The 13,765-nt window shown below is 41.8% G+C and overlaps 1 protein-coding gene across 4 annotated transcripts; it reads left to right on the forward strand.

Moving 5' to 3' along the window:
• Positions 1 to 899: 899 nt before the first annotated feature.
• On the forward strand, positions 900 to 13,283 carry rbm44 (RNA binding motif protein 44). Of its 4 annotated transcripts, none has more exons than XM_033617156.2 (19): positions 900 to 1,026; positions 1,383 to 1,500; positions 3,589 to 3,616; positions 3,714 to 3,820; positions 4,102 to 4,176; positions 5,013 to 5,230; positions 5,364 to 5,581; positions 7,199 to 7,757; positions 7,831 to 7,892; positions 7,980 to 8,129; positions 8,793 to 8,958; positions 9,065 to 9,099; positions 9,204 to 9,285; positions 9,428 to 9,527; positions 11,090 to 11,215; positions 11,320 to 11,387; positions 11,552 to 11,625; positions 11,888 to 12,110; positions 12,401 to 13,283. In XM_033617156.2, the coding sequence occupies exons 1-19, from the start codon at positions 1,003 to 1,005 to the stop codon at positions 12,692 to 12,694; spliced, it is 2,727 nt and encodes a 908-aa protein (XP_033473047.2). In that variant the 5' UTR covers positions 900 to 1,002; the 3' UTR covers positions 12,695 to 13,283. The 4 variants fall into 4 exon arrangements, with proteins under 4 accessions (XP_033473047.2, XP_033473044.2, XP_033473046.2 ...); XM_033617153.2 differs by having other exon boundaries at positions 920 to 1,026; positions 1,300 to 1,500; XM_033617155.2 differs by having other exon boundaries at positions 920 to 1,026; positions 1,300 to 1,500; positions 9,207 to 9,285.
• Positions 13,284 to 13,765: the final 482 nt, after the last annotated feature.

The following is a 13,765-nucleotide window of genomic DNA, read 5'->3' on the forward strand; positions in this document are numbered from 1 at the left end:
CCTCAATCAGATATAGTAACAGGTGTATTTGTGTGGACACTACTCTGCAGTATCATGTCTGTTATTAATTCAGCCGGGTGTTTACCAAGGGTAGGTCCACACAGAATATTATACTGTCTGGCTAATGATTTCAATGTGCAACACTCTTAATTTAAAAAGCCAAACAGCTTTGATTAATTCTTCCTCCTTGACACATCAGTAAAGTCACATGCTCAGTGTCAGAGTTCAGCTCATATCAGCTCTGAGTTCAAATGCTTATTACATAGGCTACAACAGTGGCAGGAGGTGACAGTGATATTAATAATATAGTTCTGTACAATAAGAACAATAATACGTTTAAAAACATGTATGAAATATAAAACGGTATAAAAAGTAACAATGAACAATGTTGCACTTGGATAATAACGTACAGGGGCAACATAAGACTTGTGTTGTAGACTTGTGTGTAGTTAAGTGTTTCTATTGGTATTAATTTAACATTTTAATTAGCCCTGGAGCACTTTTATCGTTGGATATGTTGTCTGTGGTGTCTGGAACTGTGTCAAGAGATGACTGTTGTACTTTTAACTGCAAACCAAATCTACTTTGGGGGCAAATCAGTAACCCGAACCTGAACCAAGTTATGGTTGCATCAATTACTCAGCACAATACCCGTTTCATTCATTGAAGTTTTTATTTAAATTTTGGATTATTTACATGTCATACAAAAAAGACAAAACAAAACAAACAACAAAAAAAAAAAACACTGAACAACTACCTACTAACAGGGGGTCCTTTGTTACTTGGGCTGGTTGGATAAGGTTGGATAATGTTAGGAAACTGTTTGGTATTTTGGGTGGACAGGTCCTTTAAACGCTTCACTGTACTGTAGTTTCCAATTAATTTAATTAGCAGGTTGACCCACTGCAGGCCCAGATAGCTAACATCAGGCACCACCTCCAAACGTTTGCAACTAAAACCAACTGAAACCCGCCATTAAATATATATTTTATTTTTTCAAAGATGCTGAAAATGGCAGCTCGGCAGGTAACAAACGTTTAATGTCGTTGTTACTTTTTGTTTTTTGATATTCGTTTTGCTTTATCGAGCTAACGTTAGCTAGCTAACCGTCAATTAACTGTTAGCCGTTAAGATAGCTAACAGTGTTAGCCGTTAAGCTAGCTAACCGTTAATTAGCTGGCTAGACGTTAAGCTAGCTAACCGTTAATTTGCTGTTAGCCGTTAAGCTAGCTAACCGTTAATTAGCTGGCAAGCCGTTAAGCTAGCTCATCGTTAATAAGGCTGGTGTTAATTTTTCAGTCGTGATGGAGCCACACTGGTCGACGGCTGCTTATTCCGATTTTCGGACAGTTTCGCACACTCAACCCATGGCTGTGTTTCAGACAGTGTGGCCTGCTTTCCCCATCACGTTACCGGAGGAGCAGACCGTTCACAGGCTGCCATACGCGGTGGCGCCGTTACCCTGTTATTACAATATGGTGATTGGAGGGCCGAGTCCAAGTAAGTGACCACTGTTATTAAAAAGGAGGTGTTGGTTAATCTTTACTGGGTTTCCACGGTCATGGAAAACCTGGGACAATCATAGAAAATTGCCAGTCACATTTTCCAGGCCTGGAAAAGTCAGGGAATTAGTAAAAATCATTTTGGAAAAGTGTGTAATGAAATTGCTACAGAAATCTCATGTGGATAATCTTCCATGTAATGTAATATATTAAGGGTTAATTTATTTTTTAAAGCTGTTGAGGTAATGAAGCTCTAATATGCCTTGATGTGACAACATTTTGTTCATCATCACCCATGTTTTTTCATTTTCTGCCCACATTTGTTCTCTCCCTTTGTGTGCGCCAAACAAAAATCATGATGGGTCCTTGAAAACTCATAGAAAAGTGTTGAAATATTGTCAATGAAAATGTGTGGGATGTGTGTCTTTATTTAGGCAAAATATAGGGATGCACGATATTGGATTTTTTGCTGATATCCAATATGTCAGTATTTAACAACTCATCTAGCCGATACCAATAATAATTTAGTGATCACCAGGTCTCCTCTGTAGTGGAATTAACATCATATTGTATACTTTTATTGTGATGGCCCACCAGCAGATGGAGACATCAGTCAATCAATCAATCAATCAATCAATCAATCAAACTATTGTTTATTCAGGGAAATTGGCTGATCATTAAGCTCTTTTACAGCAGTGCCCTGCATTCACATTCAAAGGGCCAGAAGGATACAAGTATGTAATGTAATTGCAATATAAAGTGATGAAAAAAGTCCACACAAACAAATAAGTAGCAGCAAAGTCTAGTAAGAATTATAAATAGTAAAAAAAAGAAAAGTTAAATAATATGAATTAGGGATAGACCGATGCGGATTTTTTAGGGCTGATGCCGATACCGATATTTTTCCATCACCCTTAGCCGATGACCGATTATGGACTGCCGATTTTCTTGAGCCAATATTTGGGGCCGATACTGCTTTTGCTCCCTCAATTTACATCAAAAAAAGACACAATGATAACAAATATTACAGGTCTCAAGTTTAAAATAAGAAACATTTATTGAACAGTAAAAAATACTAAAACAAGATGGAAAGTTGAGGTAGAACAGGTAGAATGTTATTATTATTATTATACATTCAAATAAAAAAAAAGAGTTCAGTGCTCTTAAATCTTCCAGTAATGTCTTTATAAAATAAACAAATATTTAAGCTGAAGCATAAATAAAACAACAACTACTGTACACAGTAGGATTCGCTGCATGTGCGCTGCAGGGTCTTCTGGCGACACAGAGCTGCCTGTGGATGCCTGTCTGTAAATCATGCCAGGGAAAAATAAATCTGCGAACCCACGCACGTATCGGCCGATGCCGATACAAGTAAAAAAACTCAAATATCGGCCCGATATATCAGCTGGCCGATGTATCGGTCTATCTTTAATATGAATAGGGTCTGCTGTAAAGGACGGATACACCACCACAACAACAACAACAATATAAACAGTAAAATGTAGACAATCTTGCTGTCATTTAACCAAAGCAGGAACACTGTAAAACAACCGTATCATTTAGCATGCACTTGAAATGATCTAATGACACATACCTGTCTAATTTAAATACCTGTTGTAACACTTTCCATTTATATGGTGCAAAACTAAAGGCTAATTTACCGAGCTCTGAAATGATCTGAGGAGTTTCAAAGGATAAAAACTGTTGTGAGCGTGTGTGCTGAGAGATGGATTAGAGTTTTAAAAGAGAAGTGAGGTAGAAGGGCAGCTTTCTGCATTAAATGCAATACTTTTAAATATATCTAATATTCATTCTTGTGCAAATTAAGAAAACGCATGTTGGCTGATTCTGACCATCTGACTGCTGATATTATGGTGCATCCCTCGTTAAACCCCTACAAAGTGACTGGTTTCTGACTTGTCACACCATTTGTGCTGCTGCAAGAGGCTTTGAGTGTTTAATACTGTTTCTGAGTGGGCTGTAAATTTAATTACTTACATAAAACTCTCAGCAGTAATGTCTTGTTATGAATAACTTCCCAGGATGTCAGTCATTAATCCAACTGTGGTTTCTTCATCAACAGCAGAGATAAGGAAACTGTTTCTGAACAGGTAAGGTAATGCAGCTACATGAGCTCTCTCTACATGTTCAGTTTAATGAACGTGAATAACTATGAATAACCAGGAGCTGTTGTTCTGCACTCTACAGGTCTGTATTTGATTTGGTGGATGCTCATATCTGCCTCGCCTTAACTGACCCCAGGCTGCTGGGTTGGTATCTCAGTTTGTGTCCAGAGGACAGAAGGATCATTCAAGGTACGTTTCAGTGGGGCTGCTTATGCTGTTCATTTTGAGTTGAAGAATGAAGCAGAGAGGCTTATCCTGTTTAGACTGTTTTAGACTCTGTTTCCTTCCCTTTTCCTTTCTTCATCCTCTAAATGGAAGCTGAAAATATTTGGCAAAGAAATGATTAAGAGGGAGACGCCTGTAGCCATTATGTTTTATTAGCGCCAGTGCCCACCATTGTGTAATAAATTGGAGGAATAATATTAGTTTTAACATCACTTAATATCAGTTTTTGTTTTCCTTTCTGCTAGATGATGGAGGGTTCAACCAGTTCCTGCAAAGACATCCTGCCTTAGAACTGTCGAGGCATCATGTTTATGTGAGGAGTAAGTCTGTTAAGATGCTCTTATCTTCTAAAAGCTGTGCACAGATTACAGTTTTCCACAACACAAGTATTCACAAGCAGTGCAGATAACATCGACACTACGAGGCCTGCTTAGCTAATCATGACGTTAAACAGTCGTATGCACGTCACAAAGTGAGTGCAGTGGATTGATAACACGCCACATCAAATGAGTGAAGGTTTTAATTTTAAAGTGATTTGTTGTTAGACCTCTGTTCAAGGATCTGAAATGTCAGGAGCAAAGATGTGCGGAACTCAGTGATACTATGTATTTATTTATCTTTGCACTTAATATGATTTTTAAAAGAGAAACAAGGAACTTCTGAGATTCTAAAGGCATTATTGATTATTATTCTTTGATATAAATTTGTCTCTGGTACTGGTGGTGATGGCTGAACAGCTACTGAAGCTCCTGTAACATCATCAGCTCGTCAGACACAACACACAGAAGCTTTGTCTGGAAAAATCCATTGGCTTTGAATTTCTCTGAATCAATTTGAGCACCAGTGAGAAGCATGTCAACAGAATTGGAACAAAAAAAGAGCCAGTTTTCCAGACTTTAACTGAGCCTTGTGATTGACTGTAACAGAAATCTGTGACTGAAGTCTGAAACTTCAGTCCAGTAAATAAATCATTGTCTTGACGTTGTACTACCTGGATGAATAACCTTCTGGAGACATTTTTTAGTCAAGGACTGAGTTTAATAATCTGTAATCTAGTGGTCCAAGATATTTAGCAGTCAGCTATCAACAGTAAAGCCAGATTTTCATACTCAAAAAGCTTCATCTTACAGTTCTGTTCATTTGCTCCTCTTATAAGAAACACCCCGTACACATCCAGACATGGAGGTGCCTCCCAGAGTGAGGGAGACATTGACCCTGCTTGGCCGGAGCAACAGGGGGGATGGATCACCAACGCATCCACATGAAGGAATCTACCACACCAAACAGCAAGTCCACCAGCAGGACCACATCCAAACAACCTACGTCAGCCCCGTCACACAGGAACGAACCCATCAGAAAGCCCATTCAGTGAGGGTATGAACAGTTTTCTGTATATATATTAAACAGCTAGTTATGTCACTGGTGTAGCCTTTAATTGTTTCTAAAGTGTGAAAGCAAAGTTTTCGTTTTTTTGGTGGAAGGGTTAATACAGGATTTGTTTTTGAAGGGTTCCACCCATGTGAACGAACCAAGGCCGTCACAGCAGATGGCGAGCTGTAGCAGCAGTGCAGCTGTGAGGAAGGATCCAACAGCCCTGGTGAGCTTCTCTCTGGATGTGGAGCTGGAGAGATGCAGACAGGGAGGACAGCCTGAGCTCAGGAGCCAGACTGCAGTGACACAGTGCCAATGTGCTGAATGCAGATATGCTGAAGTCAGTCCCTTACAGTGAGTGTGCATCTTATTGCTGACACAGTACAGGATTTGTTCATTTCCTGCAGCTCAACCCCGCCCAAAGTCTTTGTTAAATAACATTTTATAAATGCAAATCTGGAAATTATTAGAAGTTTTGATTGTAACTCAGCAATTTTAGAGCTAGTCTATAACTCTACCTAGGCTGCTGTCAGCCCTGGAGTCGTCTCCTTTGGTCTGAATCAGGGACTCATGTTGTTCCAAAGTTGTATAATTGCCTAGAGTTGGTTCGTGTTATCACGGGAACATTTACAAGAGGACCAGATCAAATGCCTTGTGTGAGAAAGCTGCTCTTGATTGGTCAGAATTTCCATGTGGGAAAAATCCAGGAAGTAAAGCAAACGTTGAAGAAGAGTACACTTGCAAGATAAATGTGACACTTTCTAATGTCACAATGGAGGGACAACTACGCAGGTTGATTTTAGCGCTGCTCATCGTGGACTATATTGCTGTCATTGTTCATTTTAGTCAAACCATACAGTTTGAAAACGAGGCGCGGCTCCAACTAGAAAACAATGTTTTGATGCATTGGATGTGCTGAATGTGCATATTAAGGCAGTACAGGAGGAGGTGCACATTAATAATCCTCCAGGACTGTAACATGCTCATGTTTAACCCAAACAATGTGTCATGTGACTGCAGTTGCTTCACATCCAGGTTGGAACACCTTCTCACCACAAACCAACCGCACCAGAGTTCCTTTGGAACCGGACTGAGACCACCTCTTCAAGAAGGTCTCAGTCCGGTTGTTTTGGTGTGTTCACACCTGCACAAATGAACCGCACTGAGGGGGCAAACCAACTTGAGTTTGATTGAACTGAACCAAACAGGGCAGGTGTGAACGCACCCTTAGATCAACCAGGGCAAACCGCATCTAGCTGCAAGAGATATTTCACCTCACTGCGGTGTGTCCATTAGTAGTTAAATATCTTGCAGTTAATTAAGGAGCTAATATGAATACATTTAGATGTCCCTTATTACATGTCTGTAAAGTTAAGTCATGCGTCTTTCAGTTGAGACGCTCTGGTTGCTGTGATACGAATCTCCACATAAATAAAGATGTCAGCATAAGGTAGAGTACTTACTTTGGTTGAAGGTAAGGGTGAAGCTTGCAGGCAGAGAGGACAAACCCATTGGTCTGCGTGGGTTCATGGGAGTAAACATAGTGTATACAGTACATGAACAGATTCTCCCCCAGTGTTGTTGCTCAGCACCTATACATGGAAGATATGACAGTTTGTCTCCTGCACTGTGAATGAACTGCTGTGTTGCATGAACAAGCGCAGTGTTTTCACCCAAAGTTGAACATTTTTAATGCTCGGCACTCAGAATAAAAATGCCCAACAGATGGCGCTCATCACAGAATTCAGTGCACATTGCCTTGTCACTGCCGGCAACTGTAGCGCGGTGTGAATACCCAGCGCTAATATTGCAGAGCATTGCAAGAATATGCCGGCCTCAGAAAGAAATGCTTCAGTGGATACGGCCCCTGAGTGTATTGTTTCCTTATGAAACTGTTTCGGGTGAACTGTTATGTGTTTGATGTGCAGTATGAATTCTTGATGATATGAGCGTCATTGTTTCTTGTTGCAGCTCAGAAGTGCCAACAGCTGAAAAAGGTTCATCTCTTGAGTTCTGCAGCTTTGACAGTAACCACATGGATGCTGCTGAGTACAATGACGAGAGTGTCAGCTCTCCTCTGGACCCAGCTGAGGAAAACAGCACCGTGGAGGGGTGTCAGGATTACGTGGTTAATGGTAATGAGTACACTGAAGATAATGATGAAGGTATCCTTACTTTTGAAGACCACATGGACAGCTTCCACAGCATCATGGAGGACGATAAGAGCATTGTTGTCTGTGTGAGCAGCAAAGATGTGAAAGCTTGTAACAATGGGGTTCAGTCAGGTCCAGTCACTGCGGATAGTGAAGCAGCCGGCAGTGAGATGTTGAAGTCTGATCAGACTGTCATCAAGAAGAAGACTACAGAAAGGTACACCTCCCCTGTGCCCTGCGTTTCTACCTGTGACATTATGGTCAGCACTGAGCCGCTACTGTGCACGTCAGCTGTCACCCAAACAGATGATCCAGAAACAGCTGACAAGCATGTCATCACTGAAGTCCACATGGCAGATCTGGACTATCTTGCAGAGGTAAGGTTGAATCCAAAGAGCAGTCATTATCGTAGTGCCAGCAAACACTGAACAACCTCTTTTAACATTTCAGGAATTTATCAAACTCAGCACGGCTCAGCAGGAACTGAGAGCGCTAAAGGAGAACCGTGAAAGGTAATGTTTCAGATACACACAGTCCTGCATTAACGTTACGAATTTCTTCCAACAACAGGACTAATCTTTGACAGTATTTCTTTCCAGTTCTGGCTGTCAGTTGAGGAAGGAATGTGACTGTGTCCACCGTGCTCAGCAGGCAGAACTGTCCCTGCTGGCCCTGCAGTACAGCATGTGCAGACACTACTGCTGGAGTCTCTGCTGTACCTCTGCTGATGGAGGCCAGCTCAACCCAAAGTAAAGATAACCAATCAGTATTGATCACATTTGACTGGTGTTTATCTGTGCTCCTTCACTGGGACACTTCTCTAATGTATTCATCGTGATGTATTTTTATAATATAAATCAGCAACAAAAAAGGAATTCCAACTGTTAAAGGTGTAGTTCAGACCTTTTCAAGTGGGGTTGTGTGACGTATTAACCCACAGTCAGTCTAAAACCAACAGTAAAAAGTCAGTCGACACGCTCCCACTTCAGAGAAGCAGGCTGGAGTTTGCAACGTACTGTAGACGGGGGCAGCAACAAAGGAAGTGACCACCATGAGACGGTGTATCATCTCTAGTCAACAACTCTCTGTACTTCTGATCTCATTTGCAGCTTTTCAGACTTATTTTGTGGCTGAATATAATTTGTAGCTTCTTAAAATCTGAATGAGGATAGTGATAGTGAGATACTGGCTACAGTGATGAAACAAAACCAGCATCAGATGGATCATAATCAATACGCCACAATAATATAAATAACCAGCGCCAATTCATCAGTCAATGAGAATGTGTGTGTGTGGGCGGGGCATAAGCACTGACTGTGGATCAGTGCTCCATACAGCCCTATCTCAAAAAAATCTGAACTGTCCCTTTAAGGCTGACCGTTATTTACGTAGTTATTCCTCCTTCTCTGCAGGGCAGGTAACCCTGCTGTGGACATTGTAAGTGCTCTGCAGAAACTGGAAGCTGACTTTAATCAGATGAGAGAGAGGATCCTGTCAGGAGTTCCTCTGGAGCAACTTAATCCTCTGACTGTTGATTTTGGGAAGGTGACCACAGCAGCCAATTACACCCCTGCACAGGTGAGACTCAGCCGACTAACCCAATACTGTCTGAATACTTCAAATTATTTGTGATATATTTTAACCACAGTGGTGAGAGTAATAGTCTAATTCTGTCCCTGTTTAGACCACAGGTGATGTGCTGGGGATTGTTCCATCCTGGTATGTTAGAAAAGACACGCATGTGTGTTTGATGTGATTTAATTTCACTGGTTTATCAGAGTAGACTCTCGAGATGCTGTAATGTTGTCTTGTCTGATCCCAAGCAGCTCCCAGGAGCCACAGAAACAAGATACATCAGGTGACGAAAACAGACGTCCCTGTAACCAAAGCAGAAGTGGCAGCCAGGTACGCTCACACACTGAGACGTCACAGAAGAGTACTACTAAAACCAAACCCTTACTGTGCTTTATTGCTGCTTATTGATCCCAGTGTGGCATCAAGTCCTTGTCAGTCTGAACAGCTTTGGTGTTCGGCTCATTTCAAACAGGTCAAGAAGGAGGAGAGCAAATCGAGGAGAGCTGTCACTCTTATCCCTCAGGGTAGAGATGCTACACACAGAGCAGACAAGCCAGAGGAAAAGCAGACAAGTAACAAACACACTCTCACATTTGTAATTATTACCTGGCACCTCATTACAGAAACTTCCTCAGTCTGAAATCCTGTCGTACCTCAGTTTAGGATGACATTTGGGATTTGTGCGATTACAGAAACATGTTTGTGAACATAAAAAAAGAAGGACAAAAAGGAATTTAGCTTTTACAGAGCCATCCTAACTTTAGGGATTTCCCAAGTTAGGAATCCTAAGATAGGATGGTCCACACAGACCTGGTTTGAAATTCAGCATAACTGCCAAAAATGGCAGCAGCAATGTTGTTAGGTCTGTATGGCAGTGACAGTGAAGACTGGGAACAACATGGACACCAAAATATAACGATTTAAAGACTACTCAAACCATATGGTGACACTTTAAAGAAAACTACCAAAACTTTTCAAAAGGTTGGGTTTCCTCTTCTCCACCAACTCCAGCTCCTCATTGCTACAACTGAATGTCCGTCTTTTGTCCGTGATGGGGAGCTAGCTCACCACTGACAAGTAAGAGCCATTGGTATTATGGTTGTCGATCTCGTGTAGCCCACCTGTTCTAACATAAGCTGCGTTTCCTTCAAAAACTTTTGTTTTAGTTCTTTTTAAAACCAAAAGTAACCCCTATGAACATGTACCTAGACCATAGCTCCGTTAAGCGTTCCTACTGCAGACAGGACTCTTCAATGTAGGCATGGTTGTTGTCACTCACTGCTCTGTCTGGCTCTTCACTGGTGATGCGGATGGAAGTCTGCACCTCGTTTGTCCTCAACAGAACGGGGTGGGCACACTGACATTTTCAGAAAACGAACAGGCTGCAGTGAGAGTCTCTGTCAATGCAGGTTTGTGTATTTAGTCTTTCTCAGGCAAGAGCAGGAGTTTAGTGCTGCAGAGGTGCACCAGAATGATGCTCTGCCAATTTTTTCTCTAAGTGAGGAACCGGAATATTGGCAGTTCACATAATCTGGTTGATTCAATTTTTTTAGTCTATGGCTGCTTGCTGTTAAGTGGTTCAGATGAAGAGGCAGAAAAACATCCTTTCATGGTATAGTTGTAGTTCTCTAACATATGTAAAATATGCCACAGTATGAACAGTGGTTACATGAGCTTCAAAACCAGACACAACTCAGCCCTGAGCAGAGTGACCGTCCTCCACTCACAATCAGACTGCAGTGTTCACAGCTCCATCTTTTAGTACCAAATCTGTGTGCTAGGTACCCCAACAGAGGGGAAACCAAACATGGGGACAGGAAGGAACGGTTCTGTTGGTACCATCCACAACTTTTCACTGTGGAAATGGAAAAGTAAGCATTGTAATGTGGACCAAACTGAACTGAACTGCTACAGTCATGACAGGACGAGTGCTGATTGAAGAATCACATTTATACTTTGGTCTGAGATAGGATGGCACACAGCTGTGAGTTTAGAAATTGTTTCTGAAATAGGAAGATAACATTTTTCCTATCATAGAATCTTAAGATAAGACAAGCAGTTGGGATATTTTTCTGTAACAAGTTCCCTGAAGCAGCTGATTAAATAAAAAGATTTGCATTTCTTCATGGGACAGAAAGTGAATGCAAAGAGCTCAACACATCTGAGGCGTGGTACGATGCTGAAGAAGACCTGGAGTGTGCAGGACCTGTGGAGGCTGCTGACACGGGACAGGACCCAGCAGTGAACGCTGAAGATAACGGTAAGTGGTCACTGAGTGTAGGTAAAGCATTACAGCTGCATATGTAGAGATTTTCGATTTCATTTTCGATGAAATCGTTAGTGAGGAATTTTTCTTAACCACAGAATCAGCCAGTGAGGAGGTGAAGAGCTCAGTACTGTGTGTTTCCAACCTACCCAGAGATGTGACAGAGGTGAGTTTGTATAAACATTACTGTCTCAAAGTCTTACTCGTGAGAATAAGTTCATATGTTGGACATTTTTAATAGCAGTTTGTTGTCATGGTGATGCCTTGTACAGTACTGCTACAGCCAGCAGAGGGCACTACAGGCTTTAACTAAAACTTTGTCTTGGCCAGAGTGATGTGATGCAGTGGTTTGAGAAATACCATCCCACTGAGGTCAGCATCTTGGCTTTAAAGAATGATTTGAGGTGAGCGACTGCTCTGCTGTCTGAGTCAAAGTAATGTGTGAAAACAGATGTCAGTCTCATCTGTATCAGATTCATCTGTTGTTTCATGTAGAAGCATGACCGTTCTTCAGCTGTAACTGTGTCTTATTACGTCTAACGTCCGTATTCATCGGCATCAGTCAGTCAAACTCTTCATACAGCCGTCTGAGCAGCAGTTTGCTTCCCAAATCAACACATGAATGTCAGTGTAACACCCGCCTGTCTCGCTGGCTGCGTTCTCCAGAGTTGCCATAGTGATAGTAAGTGGAGTCCACTCTGCCGAAGCTGCAGTGAGAGAGCTGAATGGCTGCTGCATGGAAGGCCGTACTTTACATGTGAAGCACATCAACAGAGCCAGTGATGGAAGCCAGAGCCAGGCCTCCGCCTCCGTCAGTGGGCCGGAGCCTTCACAGGAGGCCGCCAAACCACAAAACTCCAACACTCACTCCAGCAGCTCCGAAAGAGAGGTGAGAATATGAGGAGGAAGAGGATGAGGTCTTTTTATGAAGAGAAACTGGTGGACATTGTCGTATATAAGAGTGAAATGAATCTCTTCAGCGTTTGGACTGTTGTTCAGACAAAACAAGCAAAAACTGACATTTTTATAGAGAAAACGACACCGACAGTAATCAGGAGTGGCAGCCTTAAAATAAAATATAATGGCCTTGATCATTCATTTTACGTAATCCTGAACATTTAAACAGCTGTGCGTGTTTTTATGTTTTGGGATTGACTCAATTTTCTGTCGTCTCTGTAGCTGATAACTCGGCCTCCGCTCAGCTCCAGCATCAAGACCAGGAAGGTGGTCTGCATCTCGCCCACAGCGAAGGGAATCTGCGTGCCCCAACACTACGGCACCATGGGCAGCTTCGAGACCCTGATGGCAGAGCTAACACAGCTCCACCCAGACGTCGGACGGCAGAGGATTGTGGATGCTTTGCTCAAGCTGAAGGCCAAACACCAGGGTGTCCTCAGCGGCCTGCCCCTCCGCACAATCAGAGAGATGATATCTGAGCTGCTGACCAGGCCGGCGAGAGCCACACAGTCATGAGGAGGCTTCAAAATGTTTCTTTTTGTTAGCAGTGATTTGTTAGAATGGCATCTAAACCCCTCAGAGTTTTCTTTACACCTCAGATATTTGAACAAATGGGGAAATTATTCATCTAAAAAGAGTTTGAAGAGTAGTTTATAATCCATCGTAGCATCAGATCGTTGATGAGAGCAGTTTCTTTTGGATGTTCAGTAAGTGTTACATTGAAAGTTGAAGGGCCTCACACAGCGCCTCCTCTGTCAGTTATCTGACAGTTAAATTAGTTTTAAAGAAAATTTTATTATTTTAATCTTATTTTTAATTAAAGTTTATAAAGATTTCTGAAACTGTTTTAAGTTGCACACAGCTGTATATGCAGCAGCTTAGTTTGGATTCAGTCAATAAAAGACTTAGTTTAAAAAACTTTCTACCTCAGCTTTGTTGTGGTCGTCGTGAGCATTGACTCAAGCGCTTTTCATTTCAGTTGTTCAAAGAAGCTGTGTTGGCATGGGAAACATGTTTACATTGCCAAAGCAAGCGTTAAAATGAAAACCAAACAAATGTACAATAAGTAAAGATCTACTAGAATAAAGATGTGCAAACAGCTCTGTGAAACTGCAGCATTGTTATTGAATTATAAATGAAAATACTTAAAGTTCAATTTAAAAATACAAACAGAAAAGTTGTGGTTTTGATCTTAAAGATATATATTTACTGATCAGTCACAACATTAATCGCTGACAGGTGAAGTGAATAATAATGATGATCTTGTTACAGCACAATGTCCTGCTGAGAAACCTTTGGTCCCTGGATCCAGACATCGCAGGACACCCCAAGAGGTCCTGTGTCTATCCATACCTCGACAGGTCAGAGCCAAGTGCAACCCAGAGAGGCCCACTGTGGATCCGGGGTCAGATTTGGATCTCGGTAATTTAGAGGCCAGGTAGACGTCTTGAGCTCAGTGAGAGGTGTACTTCCTGCAACAGTGTTTGGATGGATAAGTCCACATGGACACCAGGACCCAAGGTTTCCCACCAGGACATTGCATTGTAACGATTATGTTCACTTTACCTGTCACTAGTTTTAATGTGT

This window comes from Epinephelus lanceolatus, chromosome 14 (assembly GCF_041903045.1).
Source record: "Epinephelus lanceolatus isolate andai-2023 chromosome 14, ASM4190304v1, whole genome shotgun sequence".
NCBI classification, from domain to species: Eukaryota; Metazoa; Chordata; class Actinopteri; order Perciformes; family Serranidae; genus Epinephelus; species Epinephelus lanceolatus.

Bases quoted from the DNA above. Each gene is read 5' to 3' on its own strand.
- rbm44 (XM_033617153.2), top strand. From the start codon at position 1,305: ATGGAGCCACACTGGTCGACGGCTGCTTATTCCGATTTTCGGACAGTT. The intron at 5,231-5,363 runs GTATGAACAGTT...TTGTTTTTGAAG, and splicing joins AGAAAGCCCATTCAGTGAGG to GGTTCCACCCATGTGAACGA. The intron at 11,216-11,319 runs GTAAGTGGTCAC...TCTTAACCACAG, and splicing joins AGTGAACGCTGAAGATAACG to AATCAGCCAGTGAGGAGGTG.